Below are 19,151 nucleotides of genomic sequence, written 5' to 3'. Positions count from 1 at the left end.
TTCTGGTGACAGGCAGGAGACTGAAATTATCAGGGTGGTCAGGTTCTGGACTGACATGGAAGTCTTCAGGCAGAAAAAAAACTTTTGGACATGCAGGTCAAAGCTGTTTAGCGCACTGCTGTAGTCTAAGAAGCTTCTCAATGACAGAACACCGCACCAGTGCCATAATAGTGTTACACCGCGGAAACAGGATTCAAGGACGTCTGCTCTTTATTGTGCATAACTCGTAACTGACACAGAATGACAAAAACCCGCCAAGGCACCCAAGTGCTGTAAAGCGGTAACCCCCAAAACCCTAAAAAACCCAAAGCGCAACAGCTTCGTAAACCCCAAACGGACGCTGTGTGCGACATAACAAATAGGGTAATTTTTTTAAGGGGGTCGAGATACAGTATCCATCCCAAGCAAGTCTGATTAGCGCTGGGCATAATGTGCCTTGTCATCGAATGCCCTCCATTCCTCAGGAAACTAAGCCCCACTCGCCTGGGCGTGACAGAATGAAACTATTTGTTATTGTATATTGTATACTTTGGCACTTGCAGTTGTGTTTTGCTATGTATTCCTGTCAGTGGTAAAGGGGGGTGAAAATCATCTGTGAGCTTGATTAGTTTGTTTGCTATGCTGGAATCATGATCATTGACTTAAATTAAGAAGAGCAGTGGTCCCTCTGATGTAACTGTATCACCCTGCTTCAGAGGATCAACAATCCCTCAGCTATATAACATTAGAAATGCATCTGTTCCTTTGATTCTGGTTTTATCTGCATCGTGCGTTCTCTATGGAGTTTTATCATGCTCCCCAATTGGTTTTCTTTTTCCTCACCTTCTGAAGTGTCTCTAAATTAACCATGTGGTGTCTGTGTGTGGCATCCATCCGTGGGAGCAGACATGCTTTCTTCCTTCCTCTCCTCTATACAGTATGTGTATTAATGGATGGATGGAATAATTCATCACTCATTACCTTAGCTACAGTATCATGTGATCTGAAAAAAAAACTTTAGTTGGTAGCAGCCTCATCCCTTCACAGATCCTCTGGAAAGAAATTATGTCACCAATCACCAATATCCTCGAATTCACCTCCTCAAACTGAACTGTTCAGTATTGTACAGTATTGTACAATTTAGGCCATATTGTACAACCAGGACGCTATAATCACTGGGAAGCCAAGCAAGATAAAGCCTATCTAACCTCTAGCATCATCAATACATAGTATAACACTACAAGAAGTGTCTAAATTTTGAAATTGCCATTAATCAGAGTAAATGTCACTGGTGGTGGAATGTTTCTTTTTACCTCATAGTCAAAACTTGCAAATTTTTCTGTTTTTCCTCTCTAATTCCTGAGCAAATTAGAGTGTGTCCTGCTATTAAATATAAAATGGCAGATTGAGGAACAGTACACTGTATTGATATGCAGTTTCCCAACTGTAATACTTGACTATGTGCCTTTACAAATTGATATTTTAATGCATTATTTTAACTGCATTTAAAAATAGCAAATGGGCTATTATTATTATTATTATTATTATTATTATTATTATTATTATTATTATTATTATTATTATTATTATTGTTGTTGTTGTTGTTGTTGTTTTTATTATTATTATTGTTATTATGATGATGTTTATATTTTATTGTATTTTATATTATTATTATGTTTATTCTTTTAATCACTGTCAATGTAAAATTATTGGTTTGTATAGAATCGGGATAGTGATCATTAAAACTGTCCCTAAAGCAGTGGTACATTTTCTTGTGAGTCAGTCCATGTATTATGCCTCCTCATTCACCAATGCACCTGGGAAACTCACCCGCTCACATCCAGGATGGTTCTCTTCTATTAAAAACAGCAATACATTCTCACTTTTAGTCAGCCTAACTAATTAAATAGCTGTTGTTCCTCTACAAGATGTCTTCGTGAGCAAATGTGTCACAGAACCAAGACAAGGGCCTCAGTCATGATACTAAAAGACTTAAAAATATCAAGATACTTAACTGCCAGCTTCCACCAGCAGTAGATAAACATTTTCAAGGTGTACAAAATGGGGAACTAGGTTATTAAAAGTCTTTATTTGAAATTGTGCTAACTAAAGGCATATGACTAAAAAAGGAGAACAGCCATATGCAGTATTTTATGAACTTGGAATGGTAGCAGTTAAGCCTTCAAGTTGGCTAAGCTGAACATGAAAGTAGGAAAGAAAAGACATCAGTGTTACGGGAAATCAACATTGTTATCAGCGTGCAGCTACCTGATTTTAATTAACATTTTATAGGACTATCACACCCAACAAATCTGGAAGTGCAGTGAATGAACAACTATGGCAGGCATGTGAAAAAACAAAAGATAAGCATCTTTACTTAATCCAAGGTTAAAACGCCCTTTTAAACAGAAACCAAATGTGTTATTTAACAAGCTGCTATTTTGTAATATTTAATTGAAAGAAAACATCAAAACATTAAAAAATGTGAAGTCCAATTTTAACTAAAAGCCATTTTTGAAAGATTTATCTTCAGTTTCACATTCAAAGTACTGTACTTCAAATTCAGCTTCAAAAACGGATGTGGCAACAGCCATACTGAAAACTTCTCATTTAAAACGCATTATGAGTCTAGTGGACAGCGTTGAAACCGAGCTCCTTAACAATGTAAAATGTTTAACGAATATTCTAAATGTTAACCATAATGAATGTCTTTGTATTTTAATTTTAAACATCTGTTATCTACAGTTGTGCTGCACTATTATGTAAATATCACCAGCCTATTCATAACCACAGCATTTATTCAATGGGCCTTGTTCACGAGAGTCTGACTTAAGACACACGTAAACACAATCCACTGGAATTATTCTACACAAGTAAGATGTGTCTAATAATTATCAGCTGCTATCCCCAGAGGTGAATTACCCCTTATTAACACATACAGCACAACACAACTCACTCATTAGTGTATCCTTAGTACAGCAAGACAAGCTTCATCTCAAGACTGAGTTAAACTGAGTTAAAAAAGACCAGGATAGCCAAGTTCTTACAATTACAGTAGCAGTACTTTAACACAAAGTTTACTTGCTCATAAGCCACATTTTTGGAAAATGATCATATATAGTAAGATAGTCTATAATAGGGCAGCACAGTGGAGCCTTGCAGTTCTGGGGCCCTGGGTTCTATTCCAGACCTGGGTGCTCCTGTACAGTATATGTGTAAATGCCAGGATCTGGCAAATTTTCACATTTTTAAAGCTGGCTGACAATAAAAGATTTGGCACACAGAATTGTTTACTGCTTCTGGTTTTGTCCTGTGACCAGCGGAACAGGGTTTGCCTTGCCCTAAATCTTCCCCTGTCACTGGTCCAATTTCATCTTCCTTATCATGCTAATATTATTACTCTCGTCCATGCTTCCTTAACACGTTATTTGAGTGGATTTTGCAATTGAAATGACTGAACCTACCAGTATGTTTTAGGACTGTGGGAGGAAATAGTAGAACCTGGGGAAATCCATGCAAACACTTGAAGAACATACGGACTCCACACAGGTTGCAGGGGAGCAGGAGCCTATCCCAGCAAGCAACAGGTGCAAGGCAGGGTACACCCTGAGCAGTACGCCAGTCCATCACAGGGCAGACGCAGGAACAGATATAAACATGCACACACTCACACCAGGGCCAACTGTCTCAGAAGCCAATCAACCTACCGGTATGCCTTTAGACTATGGGAGAAAACAGCACAAATCTAAGGAGAACATGCAAACTCCATGTGTTTGTTTTTTCTCTTCCCACTGACTATATGTAATAAATAAAATCATAATTTTATGAAGCACCGTTCTACACCCAGGGACGCTATACAAAGTGATAGAGAAGAAAAAGAGAATAAAAATACAATAAAAAGGAATAACATCAAACAGGAACATACAGGATAAACTGTCAGGCAATTATTTATACGGCTCAGTCCTTGATATGCAGACATAATAGTAATGTAATAATAATAATAAAGAAGAAGAGGGACTAATTTAACCTGACCACATTTATTTATTTACTTCTTTTACTGATTTACATGACGTTGCCAGACATGTAAATAAGTCAGAGGAATTCCACAAAAACATGAGAACACGTTTCACATGTGAATCATATGAAGTGAAAGAGACAGACGATGGTGAGCAAGTCTAAGAAACCACAACCCTGCCAACCCAAACCATTTCTTGTACAGCTCTCCAGGACAATCACGAGCGGCGCTTTCCCAGGAGTCTTAAACAATATCACACACTGCTTCAGTGCGGCTTGTGTAGCTCCGATGATAATGACCTCTAAGGAGGCATGACCTTGAGGAGCTCAAACTATGAGTAGATTTAACAAAATAAATGGTTTGTATAAATCAGGATTGTCCAAACTAATTCATATTGTAGGTGGCAAAAGTGTATGAAGAGGAGAAATTAATACGTCAATACCACAAATTGTTTTCATTTTAAATAAATAAAACTTTATAAAAAAATAAATAAAAATGGATTCATATCCGTTGTTAACATATCGTCTGTTGTTGTTTAGGGGAATCTTTGAGCCATGACTGCCTCCTAAAACTTTCACAAAGCCTCCAAAGGTTGTGGAAACTACTGAAAGTTACTCTCATTTGTCCCTTGGAGTTTAAGAAAGCTGAAAGCGGATCACAACAGGCAGCACCACATCATCAAGGGGAAAGTCGGAAAATTATTAAGGTAAAAGATTATTATATAAAAGTATAATGTTTTAAGCAATATGCATATTCATAAAAGTCTTCTAGTACATGACAGGTGTTTTAGTATTAAGGAATTTAAGGAACGTAACACCAGCAAGGGGAAATTCTTCTCATCTTCCCCCCTGGTTGCTGGTAGTTTATCCACCTGTCTCTCAAAATAGCCCAGATAATACCTTCTTTTAATTAATTTAGTTAACTAAATAATACCATATTTGATTGAATATAGCACATTTTATTCAGTCAATAATTAGGACTTAATGAAAAAATATCGATCTGCTTTGGCCAATACTTTTCAGTTCCTAATTACAATCCCCCTTTTACAATCACAACTTTTACAATTCAGAGTAAATTCATTGAAATCATACCTACATCAAAACCTACATTTTAGATTAATTTCTTTAAAGTGGTGAGCTTCATTAAAACCACATTAGCCATTATTCCATACATTTTAATTAGACAGATTTATCTGGAATTATTTTTGGTACTCAACCTTCCTGTACATTATTTTTTTGTTCCAGATTATTTTTTGCTCTTTTGGATTGAACAATGATACTGTGATTGTAAAGGTAATCTCTGGTTATTTTATTTCATTTAAAATTACTCAAAGGATGTACTCTGTAGGTGCTGTCTGAAAGGGAGAGACAGGGACGTAGCTCACAGATTTGCTAATAGTAAGACAGGGAAGGGCCTTTGATTATACCGATGTGCATGGCAGAGGAGGGAGAGAGGGGGCGATAGAGTCAAGGGAAAGGAGGGCAGAGCAATCAGAGGGACAGAAAGAAGAGGAGGAGAGGAAGTCGGCTTACAGTGTATAATGTCTGTTTAGGCATCCAGGATAACAAAGGTGGAAAATAAGCAGGTAAGGGATGAATACTCAAGCTTGGGTTGCTGTAATTAGTGTGGTATTAAATTATGTAATACTGTATATTACATTTTCAGGTGATATCAAAATACGAGGCGCTCCAAACATGTCTGAAACGGCACAAGAAATTCAAAAATCAGTGTTTGCTGATCCTGACGAAGATCATTTTCTCAATTGACTGATTTTCTCAAAACAAGTTACTTGTCTAATTCAGCCTGCAGGGCAGTTGATTTTGTTCAGGTGTTTTGTGCTTCAACAGAAAGAGATTTAAGGAGGTGCAGCTGATTGACATGATGTTGGACTCTCAGTTAAACAGAGCTGAACTGTCAGAGCTGCCATCAGGTTCTCACGCAGTTCTTGGAGTCCTGAAGAGATCTTGAGCCCAGCCATTTACAAAAAATACTGCAGGAGAAATATGAGGTTAACATTCATCTTTTTCTCTGAAAATAAGCGATATCAACGGTGCTGCAATGACATACTTTTTCTGACATACAAGTTTCTCTTTTAAATCTTGTGGAACTGCACAGAAAATGTGCTTCTGCCTTTGGCCAAACCTGCAGTAAACACTGTTCCAGTCAATGCTTTCATAGCAACTGTTCAAACAAACAAACCAGTCTTTCAATTAACCATTTTGTTTAAATAAATCTGGTTTTGGAAGATGGTGTTTAAACATGATTTGCTCAGATTTAACACTTCTAATTTCACCATCTTCTGATTTCTTCTTGATCTGGAGGTGTAAAACACTGCAAACCAGACAGAAAAAGTCAGAATATCCTTTACCTTTTCAGTATCCTTCACGTTTTCCAGGGACTTCTGGGACAAGTTTCTTTTTGATTCTTTAGGTTCTGTTCCTATATAGGCTATGAAGTGTATAAGTGTGTAGATTCTGTAGGAATCAGATGACACAAACACATTAAATTAATAAAAGGCTCACAAGGATCTCAAGAGTAATCTGATTACAATTGTATACAGTGAAAGGGGTGTAAACTGAGATAGCAGTAATGACTTCAATTTACTAATTTATTCACAGGGCAAAACCTACTGAGATGGCTGTTCCATTAAACTGGTAGACCTACATTCAGTGGTGAGCAACATAAAAATCTTACTGTGTGCTCACACCACGGGATGCTAATGCATAAGAATAGGATGTTGAAAAATAATAAAATGCTTAAACTCTTGTGGAAGAGGTAACAGACGTACCTGTGGTATCCCATAGCAATGAACTGAATGAGCAGCAGGCCAGCAAAGGACAACAGGAACATCAGCCCAATTGGATCTATAAAAATGTTCTGGTCTTTTGCTATTGACCCATTTGAATAAATTTTTGGAATCTTGATACTAACTGGAGAGCCAATAGCCTGGAGGAAGAATGTGGCCACCACCCACAAACAATTGATGATGAAGAAAGTGAAAGTGACCTGTAAAGAAAAATAGAGAAGAAAAGACCCATGATTACTGTAAATGCAATAAATGTATTTCAGAGAAACTATGTTGTTTAAAGTGGTAAAAAAGTGATGTGTGGAACGGAACGGAAGTGCATGATGAATTGTGATATGAGTGATCTGTAGGGAAAGATGGTGCTGTCCACTACGGATTGTCTCTGGAAGAACCACATGACAGGGAGTCACTGTGCTGTAGTCCTACTCTTTTCACTTTGCAAACTGTTCTTTGTACTTTTGTTTCTCTCCTGGTGCAAATGAAAAGACAAGTCTCTATCAGGTTGCACAGAGCTGTACCTTGTTTCTGAGGCTTTTGAGATCTTTTTTAATTTGGGCTTGCTTGGCTTTGTCTTCAGACAGTGGCTTTAGGTACCTCTCTATGAGATCCTCCCAGAAGAGCACTTCATCCTAGGGACAAACAGGGAAAGGAAAAGGTGGCAATAAATGCAAAACTATAGAATCAACCAGTTTCTCTCCATCAGACTACTGTTCTAAATCTGTCTGTTGTTGATGATTTTTTATGTGTCTTGAGATAACAAATCATGAAAGGAATTATTTAAAAATCTAGCTTATTATCATATTGATTTGAGGATCTAAAACTAATGAGAAATACACAAGAACCGTGAAAGCCAGGTTAAAAACTGAGGAGCTCACATCATCAAGAGTGTCTTCCTTCAGTTCAAGATCATCTGACTTCTCTTGCAGCTGTGTCATCCATACTGCAAAACAACACAGGAAGGTCGAAGAATTGCATTTTGATATAAAGAACTGCTGTGTGACAAGCTAAATAATAAAATCTGATATTTCTGTGGCTCAAAGAATAATGTTATCTGTCGACAGTAATTATTTATCTGTACACTAAAGAATAACATTGTAGGTGTGTTTCACACTTACTGTCTTCTGGGGTGGAATCTTCTTCACTAAAACAAAAAAATAGAACTTATTAGCATTAAATATAGACAGTAACAGTCTCAAAACTCTCATACTGCATCTCCTGTTATCCACAGGGTTCAAATAAAAATTAACACAATACAAATATGCAGTGCTTTTCTGTGAATTCTTCATCTGTTTGTAGAAACACAAGGGGGATTTTAATTATTTTATATTAGATTCTTGAGTTGTCTCAGTTATCCTTTATGTCTTACTTTTAAAACCAAATTAATATTTTTTCTTTTACTTAAAAATGCCAAAGTAGGTGGCATAGGATTTAGTCATTTTTAGAGAGTAAGTGAAGAAATATTCTGCTCCAAAACATACTGTCGATGCTCTAAAAGACCAGGTCTGACGCCCTGCACACCTGGGGTTGTGGAGCTCTGATGGGCTGGTTCCACTTCCAGCTCTGTCCTCCTGGGCTTGTAGTTGGAGCTCTGGAGCTGCTGCTACTTTCTCATCTCTGTTCACTTGTATCTCGATGTTCCAGCAGAGGCATTTGCACGTTTTCTCAAAAGCCACATGTTTCTGAGGGCCTCTGCGGGGGCCTGCCTTGGCCTGGCTGCCAGTTTCCCGAGTTCCCCAGGATACATTGTCCATGTTCACTATGGAGTATATGGTCAGCAGCAGATATCCACTGGGGATGCTGATGAAGTAGAGCAGCCCGTGTACAAGCAAAGGGAACTCCTGTGGGTGAAGTGCTGCTGTTACTAGATTGAGAATGACTAAAGATATGAAGAACAGACCGCTGGGAGTCACAAAGGTTTGCTGCTTGACCATTTCCCCTGAAGAACAATAAGAAAAAGTTCTGATCACTGGATCTGCAATGCAGATTGTGAAAATATGAGGAGTCAGAACATTGTGATGAATCACCTGTCTTGAGAATGGATGGCAGGATGGAAAGAAACAGAATAATTCATAACAGATCGCAAGATAATGAAGAACAGCCATATCAGAAACATGCATCTTTAACCTTTGTGTGTGATTTATTTTGCTCTACTGAAAAAAATGTTTTCCTAGTGTGTATGAATCTTTGGTGACAGCATTTTGAATAAAAAAATCTGATTGAAGCTCATTACACTGTTTTCCTGCCGGATCACTTACCTATAATCGAGAGGACAGTGGCTGTCATCAGGAACGCGTAGATAACGCTCAAGAAGGCAGCGATGGAGATCTGGGTGTCAGATTTTAGTCTGAAGCAGAGCAGCAGGTAGATGGCAGGGGGCACGATAGCCAAAGCAAGGGCCACATTAGGATTGATGTTGAAGACAAACGAGAAGCTGCCTGCAGGCAAGTAATCAAGTGAACAGGATTAAACCTTCTTCCTGTTAAGAACACCAGCAAATGCACACGTGTGCTGTGAAGCGCTCTTTACCTGCAATCATCAAACACACGGTGGCAGGCCCCAGGATGGTGGAGATCATGGTGAATACCTGGTAGACAATGTAAAGCCTGGAAATGGACTTGTTTTTCTGTGCCGTCAGTGAGCCCGAGCCCAGAAGGTCGATGGTGTTTGCCAGGGTGGAGGGTCCCCAGCGGCGCCTCTGGTTGTAGAACTCTTTGAACTCCTGGGGGGCGTTGGTGTAGGCATCTGAGGCAGCGTTGTACTCCACTCTCCAGCCCTGCTGCAGCAGCAGTGTGCACAGCCAGCGGTCCTCACCTGGTGAGCACGTTTGGGATGAGTTTGTTACTTTCATGGTCTCAGTTCCTTAGAGGCCCAATGTGGCACTGGAGTGAATGGCATGAAACAATTCAATAGTGATCATCAGAGTGGCTAGACAGAGTGTGTATGAGCAGCTCACATTATCTGGTCTGTTTGCAGCCCCTAAGTGAGTGGGCACACTGGAAATCTGGCCAACTTTGAGACTTGAACTTTCTGACCAGCCAGGCTCATGTGTACTCTCTACACGGGAGTGGAAGAGATTTGGGAAGGTGGAGAAGAAAGAAGACAATATTGAGCCAGAACTCCTGAAATTGCTCACCTACTGGAATCAACATTGATGGACAAAAACCTATCAACTACTGAGCACTGAAGGGACTCAACTTGAGTTTAACAAAAAGAGTTGTATTTTTCAGATTTGTGGAGTTTTTTTATTCTCTTTGTAAATCTGCTTTGCAATTTGTCACTCATACAGTATTAAGAAGCATTTCTGTAAATGGATGGATAGTAGTCTCCATTTATCTTCAGTTCGAAGTATATGCTTTCCTTTGGAAAATTAAGTATTTCATGGGAACAGTCTCACTTTGTATCAGCTCTTAGTGAAATCGCGCTGGCCAGAATGACTGTCTGAAATTGGACAGGTCGCATCCTGTTCCCCAGAATTCACTCCTCCTGTACAGAGTCTGCAAATTTAATCTGTGTGATCTAAATCTGGTGTTAGTTTGGTCTTTTAAGATATTGTACATTTATTCAACAAGCACAAAATTGTTCCAGGAAAATTATTGAAGACAAGAGGTATTTCCTGATCAGTAGGGGTGATCTATATTTTTACACTATTAATTTCCTTGTATTCAAACTTTCTCTCTTTAAGAGTATCTGTACCTCACGAACCTGCTGTGTAAAACTCTGGGAAATGTGAGATCCCCTCACGGCCCCTGTGAGACACTCACCCTGGTCATACTGCACATATTGGCTTGCTTCTGTGGCCTTGGTGGTGTATCTCTTCATGACGTTGTCATCCATGAGGGCGGCTCCTCTGAACAAACTGAAGCAGCCGGGGCTGCAGAGCACGCTGCCAAACACATGCTCTGCTGTCTTCTGAAGCCAGTGGCCAACAGCGTATTCAAACTTCTGGTACCACACCATAGGGCCTAGAACAACAGCACCAGCTGCAGCTTCGTCTCAGGAGGGATAAAACCACTGCAGAGCCACTCTTATACCTGGAGCTTCAACAATTATAACTGACAGCATGAATGTGTATTAAATATGCTCTTACATGCAATTGAGGGGTTCCAAAAGAAATATTTATATTGTCTGAACAGAGAAAGATAAAAAAATAAAAACATAATTTTCAAAATCTGAGGTTAATTCAATTTGTTATGATGCCTTAAAGACCTGCTCATATGCATTGTCACACTATTTAAAAATGTAATTTTAAACACCATAAAGGCAGAATGAAAACACAGGGAACACCTCGCTCTGAGCTCAGGACATTGTCTCTGCAGTCAGAGAAGCTGTCTGATCCTCGAGAGAGGCAGCCCTTCATACCTGTGCCAGTCGGGTGAATCCTGCCACAGGCTGCTCCCACATCAGCATACAGCCTGAGACGATCCACCAACAGCATGACTGCCGCAGGCTGGAAGTCAGTGTCTCCATCCAGGGCTAGAATGTATGTGTTGTGTCTTTCTTTCTGTGGGCCAGAAGATGCAGTGATTTAGGAAACACAGGACTGCTGAGAAATCCAGAAATCCAGGGTTCTGCTGTGTTTTCAAGTCATTCGTACCTTCAGCTGCTCCTGTAGAGTTTTCTCATCTTCGCCATTCTCCTGCTTCTCAAAGTACTTCCTGTCAAGCTTCCAGCCCAGCAGATAGTACAGGTACATGATCTGAAATAGGAACGTACCTGTTTGGTTTTCACTGTCATGCTGTTTATCTAAAGGGAGATAATATACTGCTTATACAGTTTGACAAAACACCAAGCACAGGCTGGGGCAGACAAAGACACAGCAGAATCAAGTGGCTTGATTGACTGCAAAATGCAGAGCCTGATGTAGATGAGTAAGACAAAGGCTGTAGTACAAAAATGGGATCATCCCATTTTGTTTCACTGGACCTGAATTGAATATACTGTAACACATTTCTGCATGTCTACATAATTTGAGAATAACTAAAGATGATTATTAAACCTGGATTAACATTTCTTCTAGCTCTGGTATAAATCTATTCTCACAGCACCATCTTGTTCATTATCACCAGTCCTTACAGTTAAACAGGAAGGGTCACATGTGGACGACGTACCTGAGACCAGCGCTTCTTGTGCCTAATCAGTTGTTTATCTTTGAAGTGGACGACCAGCAGGTTTCCGCGGGGAAGTTTGTAACAAAGACGGCCACCATAGGGAGTTTGTATGATTTTCTGTTCTCCAGCGCCAGATAGGGGCTTGGCTCCATTAAATATGTTGTGTGTTTCATCACTGAACACCCTGTAAGAACAAGAGGCATATTAGTAGAGTTTTACCAATTTTCTGTCAATAAGAGCATTGAGGGGAGCCAGTAAAAATGTGTTTTATCACTAAGGTGGCACTTTACTAATTGAGTAGACCCAGTGGAGCTATAGTCTTTGACAAAGAGGGCGGAGGTTGGTGCTCACAAGTAGACTTCTTTGATAACTTCCACCAAGGTCTCGGCGTATTCATTCACACAGTGCTTCTTGACACCCTGTGCATCTTCGATCTCCTCAAAGGCATCATCAAAGAAAATGTGGGCTTCAATGCTCATGTCTGTCTTCCTATGTTTCTTCGGCCTGTGTCTGTCCAGCCTTGTAACAAAGAACAGAAGACTATTGTTAATGTGTGGATGTGCACTCAACGCAGAATTCAGTTGCTCTTAATGTTCAAGTCCTGGTTCCCACAATGCAAACAGCACAATGTTCTCCAGCACACCCACGCCACTCAGTATCAGTGTCTGCACCTGGCTGCCCTCAGATATCAGGAGATGATCAAAGCATGAATATGCCTTCTGTGGGTTTTGAACATCACTTTATACAGTACATTGCAGGCTGTCTAATGTGAAACTCCAAAAATAGTATTAAGCACAATACTTCATAACTAGTTCTAAAGTAAACCATTACCATTATTTCCAAAATTTAAAATGTCAGTTTTCCGCTTTCCAAGAAATGAGTATATAGCAAAGCTTTTAAAATTAGCGATTTTCTATTGTACTTGCCCTACAACTTTCTGTAGTCTTTTGTTTCAATTTGCTTTCCACTGTTTTACCTGAACATTGAGATGAGAATTTTCATCATTTCATCATACGTCTCGTGCCACATTGTAGCACACAGGTAAACTTTCACTGGGTCTTTGTGAACTCTGGTGAGACAACAAAATATATTCAAGACAGAGATGTCTGTTATTCAGTGGTATAAAGAATATGTAGGTCATCTGTATAACCTTTTGGGACATCTAGTATTCACCTTCTTGATGATTCATGTTTTCTAGACATTTACATTGCTTGGTGAATAAATATACATTTCTAAAGGTTTTTTAGGTCTTTTTTCAGAGCTGCTGCATTTCTCATAAAAGACTGAATGCAAGTGTCATGATCGTAATCCTTCCTCTTAAGGGTGCTCCGGCTCTTTTCACATTTTGGCTTATTCCACAGAATTTGTATTATGTAACTGGGACCTTCACTGGAAGTCTCCACTCATTTCATTACTGATCATCCATTGTTAGACACATAATGCTGCAAACACTTATGACCAAATTACGTTTGTGGTTAAATCTTTAGTACTTTATTTTGCATATTGTATCCAAAAGGGGATGTCTGTCCTGCCTGAAAGCTTCTTTCAAGCATGATTAAATGTCATTACCAGAGAAAAGACTTAAATATGAAATAACTCTCAGACGTGCGCTAGTAGCCATACTGTAGCTCTTCACCCACATTGATTAGAGAGCAAGTTCATGCATATTGGAGCTGATGTAATCCCTGAACCTACTATATTCAAATAATCCCAAAAAGAACATAGAAATCCTGCATGACAGAAGGCCAGATATGTATGTCGGGGACTAAAAGTGCAAGACAGAGTACAATAAAACCCAGACAACTAACTGGCAAACTGTACCCAGCGCATGGAAACAGTACAATCTAAGCTCAAGAGTGTTGTGCTGTCTTGACTGCTCTACCCATTATATTGGAGTGAAGAGACGTGTCTTACCCGTGACTTGAATGTTTCTTCAGAATCTCAAATCGCATGTTGAGCAGCTGGGACTGGTCTATGAAGGCAGCTTCATACAGGCGCCTCACAAAGAGCTCTGAGGTCCTCTCGATGCGCTGAATTGGGGTGACCCAGACGTGGACTGTGGACAGCAGCAGTCCGACAAACCAGCTGAATTCTGAAGCTGCCAGCAGTGACAAGCCCACTTTATCCACCTGAACTATCGCATTCCTGCTACACATACTCTGGGTAACGTCCTTGGTCAGAGTTTCTACTGCCACAATCCCCTTGTTTGTGAAGTTGCGAAAAGTCTGACAGAACAAATTCAGAGAAAAATTGCCTGCACCGGAGTCGCTCAGAGCTGTCTCATAACGTGTCACAAACACCAACACGAAAGCCAGTAACACAGCCGGGGATGTGAGAATCGTGGGCACGATGAAGCCACGCCGGAGAGCGTGAAGTTTACAGGCCACCACCACAAACCAGTGGCAGAGGGCTGAGGAAATGGCCTGGATGCCAAACAGGCTCAGAGTGACTATGACTGTGTTTCTTGACACTTTTTTGACAGAAGCCCAGTCTTGTCCTGACAGGGGGACATAGATCCCTACAACAGCCACAGTGACCAGGATTCTGACAGTGCTGGAGATGACATAGCAGAAGTTTTTGGAGTGGTGGATGTCCTTAATGACTCCCCGAAGGAATCTGATGTCAAACCTGGTTGAAAAATTCTCCCACCAGTTAAGGGAAACGATCAATGTCCCTCCTATAGCAAGGCCAGCATACATGTACATATCTCTGCTGGCCTTTTGCCCACTGATCTCAATTTGGTAACCAACAAGTAGAAACACAAGACCAGCTACCAGCAGGACAACAGCTAACAGAGGAGGTGCTATGAACCGTCTGGAGCTATCTTTTGTTACAGCCCGACTGGCCACTTGCAGGACTGCAGGCAATGCACAAACACCGTTCAGTATCATCACATTCGTTAGGATGTCTAAATGAGGCATAGCAACGACGGTGAGAATCGCTGCACCAGCAGCCACCAGAAGTTCACTTGCAAGCACCTAGGAGACATAACCAAGGAGTAGCAATAAACACTGTGACAGTAGACCATATGGAAAAATTGGTTTTATGTTTGCTAGAAAACTGGAAAACAGGAGAGAGACAAACACACATCACTACAATCACTTTTCACCACTCTTACTTTATATACAGCATGTTTCTCTACTCTGAATGATTCTTAAAAGTGCTCATGTATTGTATGGTAAAATGGAAATACAAATAACGTACTCAGAAACTGGATCAATAACCTGCTCTATTGTATGCTTTACAGTTTCCCAATTCATGCAGTATAAGAATAATCCAGATATACAATTAGTAGAACAGACAGTAGCATTTGTTGTGGTGATTATTGTCTTACCCAGAAGATAGTCTTTGCTGAGGGTGTCTTTGAGTCTTTAAAGGCAATTTTCCAAAGGCTCTTGGCCAACGTGAGGATGCTGGGAACGATCAGAGTGCAGCCTAAGAGCAGGAGTCCGAAGGCTCTTGTTGAGATGGTGGTAGAAGAACTGCTGGACACTGTTATTAGGAGGAGCAGGGAGGACTGTAATAAAAAGAGCACAGTAGTTGCGTCTCGTTTATAAGGATGGCAAATATTAGCAAAACTGAAATTCCGTCAAAAGAGCTAAGAATTTGTTTTTTTAGTTCAGTGGTAAATATTTTGCTAATAGATGTTTAGCACATTTTTTTAAATTACAGTAGCTTTGTGTTACACCACAATTTCAAGCACAATGTATACAACATAAGCTGTTACCAAATAATATAAATATGTTTGATTTAGCATTTTTTGGGAGCACATTTGCTGTAACTTCTTTCCTCTCCCACAAAGAAACTTCTAAAGATTTTAAAGTTCCCCTGTGCATGTGAAAATGTAATAACACTGGTATATAAATCTGCTTTTTCATGAGTCTTTGTTTTATTACAAAGCAGGCACTTTTTCCACCCTAAAGATACAGAAGCAGTTAATGAGAATCAGGTTTGATATCATGTGGATTGAGGGGTATCGACAGTAACTGCCTTACCTTGCTGAAAAAGCCAAGAGCAAAGACTGTCAGTCCAATTAGAGTGCAGATAACATAGTGGATGAACCTGAACAGCTTCCTGGGTTTCTGTTCATCCTGAATGTCGGGCACCTCTCTGAAGTGGTCCCAGGACTGCCTGATTGATGAAGAGAGACAGTCAAGTGGTAAAATAATTGTGTGAACAAATACTATAATTGTTGTTAGACGTTTTAACTGATGATACCCCCCATATGTTTCATGTCATAAAAATTACATTTCCCTCTCCATCATTCAAAATACACAATCAAGCCATTCCTGATCTGCTTAAGATATTGTACTACATGTGCTTTGGGGTAGTAATTAAATACTAATGTATTCTATTTTAGATTTTAATATAAATGCATAATAAATAAAAATACTTTTTTCATTATTTATTATGATTTGGTCACAGTATTTAACTTTTTCTCACAGAGCTCTGCTAATTTGGGATAATGCTGTTGTATCTGATAATATTAATAATTATACAATGTATGAATTAACTTAATACTTAAAAAAAAAAGGATGTTACCTTATTTCTTCTTTCTTCGTTCTTTCATCGTCCATAGTTCCTCTACTCTGCGCACAAGTGTTTTGTCTGGTGTGAGTATCAGTCAGTAGCTTTACCTACTCTTATCTGTAATAACTGGTTATATTATGCTGTACACAAAGAGGTGTGTCCTTTCATATTCATGTAAATAATCATAAAAATACATGACCCTCCCCAAAGTTCTTGTAGTTGCTGTATTAGTGTAGGAATTTCACACCCAGTTAAAGAACGTCATACCAAACAACACACCTGTTCTGGTGTTTTTTGTGTAAAGCAGAAGCCACGCTAGGGATTGTTTAGGAAATGTCTGTATCATTTTGGGGGGAAAGAGGCTTTAAAATGTTGATTTACAAAACTTAAGAACATAACATTTCTAAAACGATTAAATGCAATTTCACAATATTGGCAAAACTCTATTCTTACAGCTTTCTGTTTAAGAACAAAAGTCTTGGGAGGCAGATTATTTCCTGCACTGTTAATTATTTTTCCATACAGTAGGTGGAATAACCCTGATTCACAGTGAGTTTGGTTAGTGTTGCTGCCTCACAGCGCTGGGGCCCTAGGTTCAGTTCCTGAGGTACTATCTCCATGCACTTTGTACGTTCTCTCGGTGTTCATGTGGGTTTTCTCCTGGTTCTCCAGTTTCCTCCCACAGTCCACAGACATGCTGGTAGATTAACTGGTTCCTGTAAGAACTGAAGCCAATTCAGTGGTCCTGGTGTGAGTGTGTGCATGTCTGAGTGTGTGGCCTGTGATGGACTGGCGTCCTGTCCAGGGTGTATCCTGCCTTGAGCTGATTGCTTGTCTCCTTAGGTTCTGGTTGCCCCATTACTTTGTACTGAGTAAAGTGTTTTAGAAAATGGATGGATAACCCTGAATTAATAATTACATGATCTAACCTAAATTAACATGTACAGTAGTAACATGGTGTTAACTAATGCTAGATAAAACTGTTCTCCCAGACACATGAGCTACAGTCTCTGGACCTTCAGCTTCAATTTTGGGACTTGAAGTTACAAGCGGGAGCTGGCTATAGTGTTGCTCTTTCACCTGGAGTTCTGCCTTTTCTTTGGAACCTGCATGAGCACCTCGGGGCTTTTTTCTTTGGAAAACTTCCTTATTTTTTTCAAAGTAAAACAAAGAATTATATATGTCAAAAAGGAAAGATGAGTTATAAATGATGCACGAATAGGCAGCCTTTTTCTAAACCATATGCAAAACCTTACAATACCTTCAATTCCTTTATCAACCTACTGCCTTCACACACAAACTGTTTCCACCACGTCTTGCTTTGTAACTGAAACCAGTTGACCAGCCATCCAGGCGGAGGGGAGTCCCCATTACCTGTAAAAAGCGTTATAAGTAAAAGCAATTATTATTATTGAAACATCAGACTACGTTTTTTATATTGTCTTCTGTGTTTTTTGTTGCTTGATTTAAAAGAATATCAACAACATGCTTTTTGAAAATGTACATGTACATAAGCTTCAGTGGGTGCCACAGTTTTGTAGTTAATTTTGAAATACTTCTTGTCATTCAATCAGGACTTTAGCCAGCACACAAAATAATAAAATTATATTGATATGGGTAATGTAATACTGCCATATTGTGCTTAGGGAGACAAAATACTGCATTTCCAAGGAAATATTTCAGTGAGAATTAAGTCAGCTCAGGGTGTGCTGCAGCTGCAGGGGCCGGAAATGGAGGGGATATACAGCAGCTGTTGTGAACAGGGCAGGTCTGTAAGCTAACACAGTCTTCAGGCAGGGACAGACAGGGGAGGGAAACTGGTGGTCAGCTAGGTGACCTAACCTTTCTGGTGACAGGCAGGAGACTGAAATTATCAGGGATGTCAGGTTCTGAACTGACATGGAAGTCTTCAGGCAGAAAAAAAACTTTGGACACACAGGTCAAAGCTGTTTAGCGCACTGCTGTAGTCTAAGAAGCTTCTCAATGACAGAGCACCGCACCAGTGCCATAACAGGGTTTAAATAGAGTGGTAATTGGTCAAAGGGAGTAGAGCTATCCATCCCGAGCAAGTTTGAGTGGCGTTGGGTGGAATATGGCTTGTTGTCCAAAAGCAAAATTCCTGTCATCACACCTGAAAGCCCCACGACCGAAATGTTGTGTTTTTTCTTCTCTTTTCAGCATGGAATAAACATATTACTTGTTCCTTTAAAGTCATTGTTATTACTGTATGACTATTCGATTTTTTCATTTTCTCTCCATTACTGTTCCTTCTTGTTTTTACTCACTTCGCTTTTCATGAGAATGATTACAAACCTGAATAGCTTGATAGCTATTTACAAACTTGATTAGTTAGCTAGTATTTATAGAGATTCATGAACTAGTTTGTGAATTTGCAAAACCCCTTTCATTTATACAGTATAAATTAGGAGAAGCAGTTATCCTAATGCAGATCCCTGAGGTACACCACATCACACTATTTCAGTTTTTATCGCTTATCTGTGTCCTTTGTTTCATGTACTACTGCCTGCAATTTGAGAATCAAGAAAAAAATTCTCAGAAAAAGATGTATTGCCCTAAAACAAACCACACTGGAGCTCTGTTGTTTATTTAGCAGCTCCTTTTTTCTTGTGGGAGCCCAGGCCAAGCATCAATCTCTATTTCCCTAGCTCTCAGCTCTCCTGATACAGGTTTAGGCTCCTTTGCCTCTTCTGTC

The 19,151-nt window shown here is 39.6% G+C and overlaps 1 protein-coding gene across 2 annotated transcripts; it reads right to left on the bottom strand.

Annotated features, from left to right (window-relative positions):
* Positions 1-5,278: 5,278 nt before the first annotated feature.
* On the bottom strand, positions 5,279-18,849 carry LOC148646406 (chitin synthase chs-1-like). Of its 2 annotated transcripts, XM_088609837.1 has the most exons (19): positions 16,451-18,845; positions 15,904-16,039; positions 15,243-15,425; positions 13,823-14,886; positions 12,885-12,977; positions 12,260-12,427; positions 11,909-12,092; positions 11,395-11,496; positions 11,160-11,301; positions 10,562-10,762; positions 9,327-9,611; positions 9,056-9,235; positions 8,319-8,736; positions 7,916-7,941; positions 7,676-7,740; positions 7,319-7,429; positions 6,783-7,000; positions 6,363-6,468; positions 5,279-5,984 (listed from the first exon to the last, which is right to left on the bottom strand). In XM_088609837.1, the coding sequence occupies exons 1-19, from the start codon at positions 16,483-16,485 to the stop codon at positions 5,973-5,975; spliced, it is 3,729 nt and encodes a 1,242-aa protein (XP_088465963.1). In that variant the 5' UTR covers positions 16,486-18,845; the 3' UTR covers positions 5,279-5,972. The 2 variants fall into 2 exon arrangements, with proteins under 2 accessions (XP_088465963.1, XP_088465962.1); XM_088609836.1 differs by lacking the exons at positions 5,279-5,984; positions 6,363-6,468 and having other exon boundaries at positions 6,629-7,000; positions 16,451-18,849.
* Between the last annotated feature and the right edge of the window lie 302 nt (positions 18,850-19,151).

The sequence above is a fragment of the Lepisosteus platostomus genome, chromosome 17 (assembly GCF_059453375.1).
Source record: "Lepisosteus platostomus isolate fLepPlt1 chromosome 17, fLepPlt1.hap1, whole genome shotgun sequence".
Classification (NCBI taxonomy): Eukaryota; Metazoa; Chordata; class Actinopteri; order Semionotiformes; family Lepisosteidae; genus Lepisosteus; species Lepisosteus platostomus.
The sequence above is the reverse complement of the archived record's forward strand: the minus strand, read 5'-3'. Positions and strand labels throughout refer to the sequence as shown.

What these genes read in the sequence shown, in the direction of transcription:
- LOC148646406 (XM_088609836.1), bottom strand. Translation starts at nt 16,485, where the DNA reads ATGGACGATGAAAGAACGAAGAAAGAAGAAATAAG. An exon ending in CTCTTGGCTTTTTCAGCAAG is followed by an intron (nt 15,426 to 15,903) that starts GTAAGGCAGTTA and finishes TTTTTATTACAG; the next exon opens with TCCTCCCTGCTCCTCCTAAT. An exon ending in ATTCTCATCTCAATGTTCAG is followed by an intron (nt 12,428 to 12,884) that starts GTAAAACAGTGG and finishes CTTTGTTACAAG; the next exon opens with GCTGGACAGACACAGGCCGA.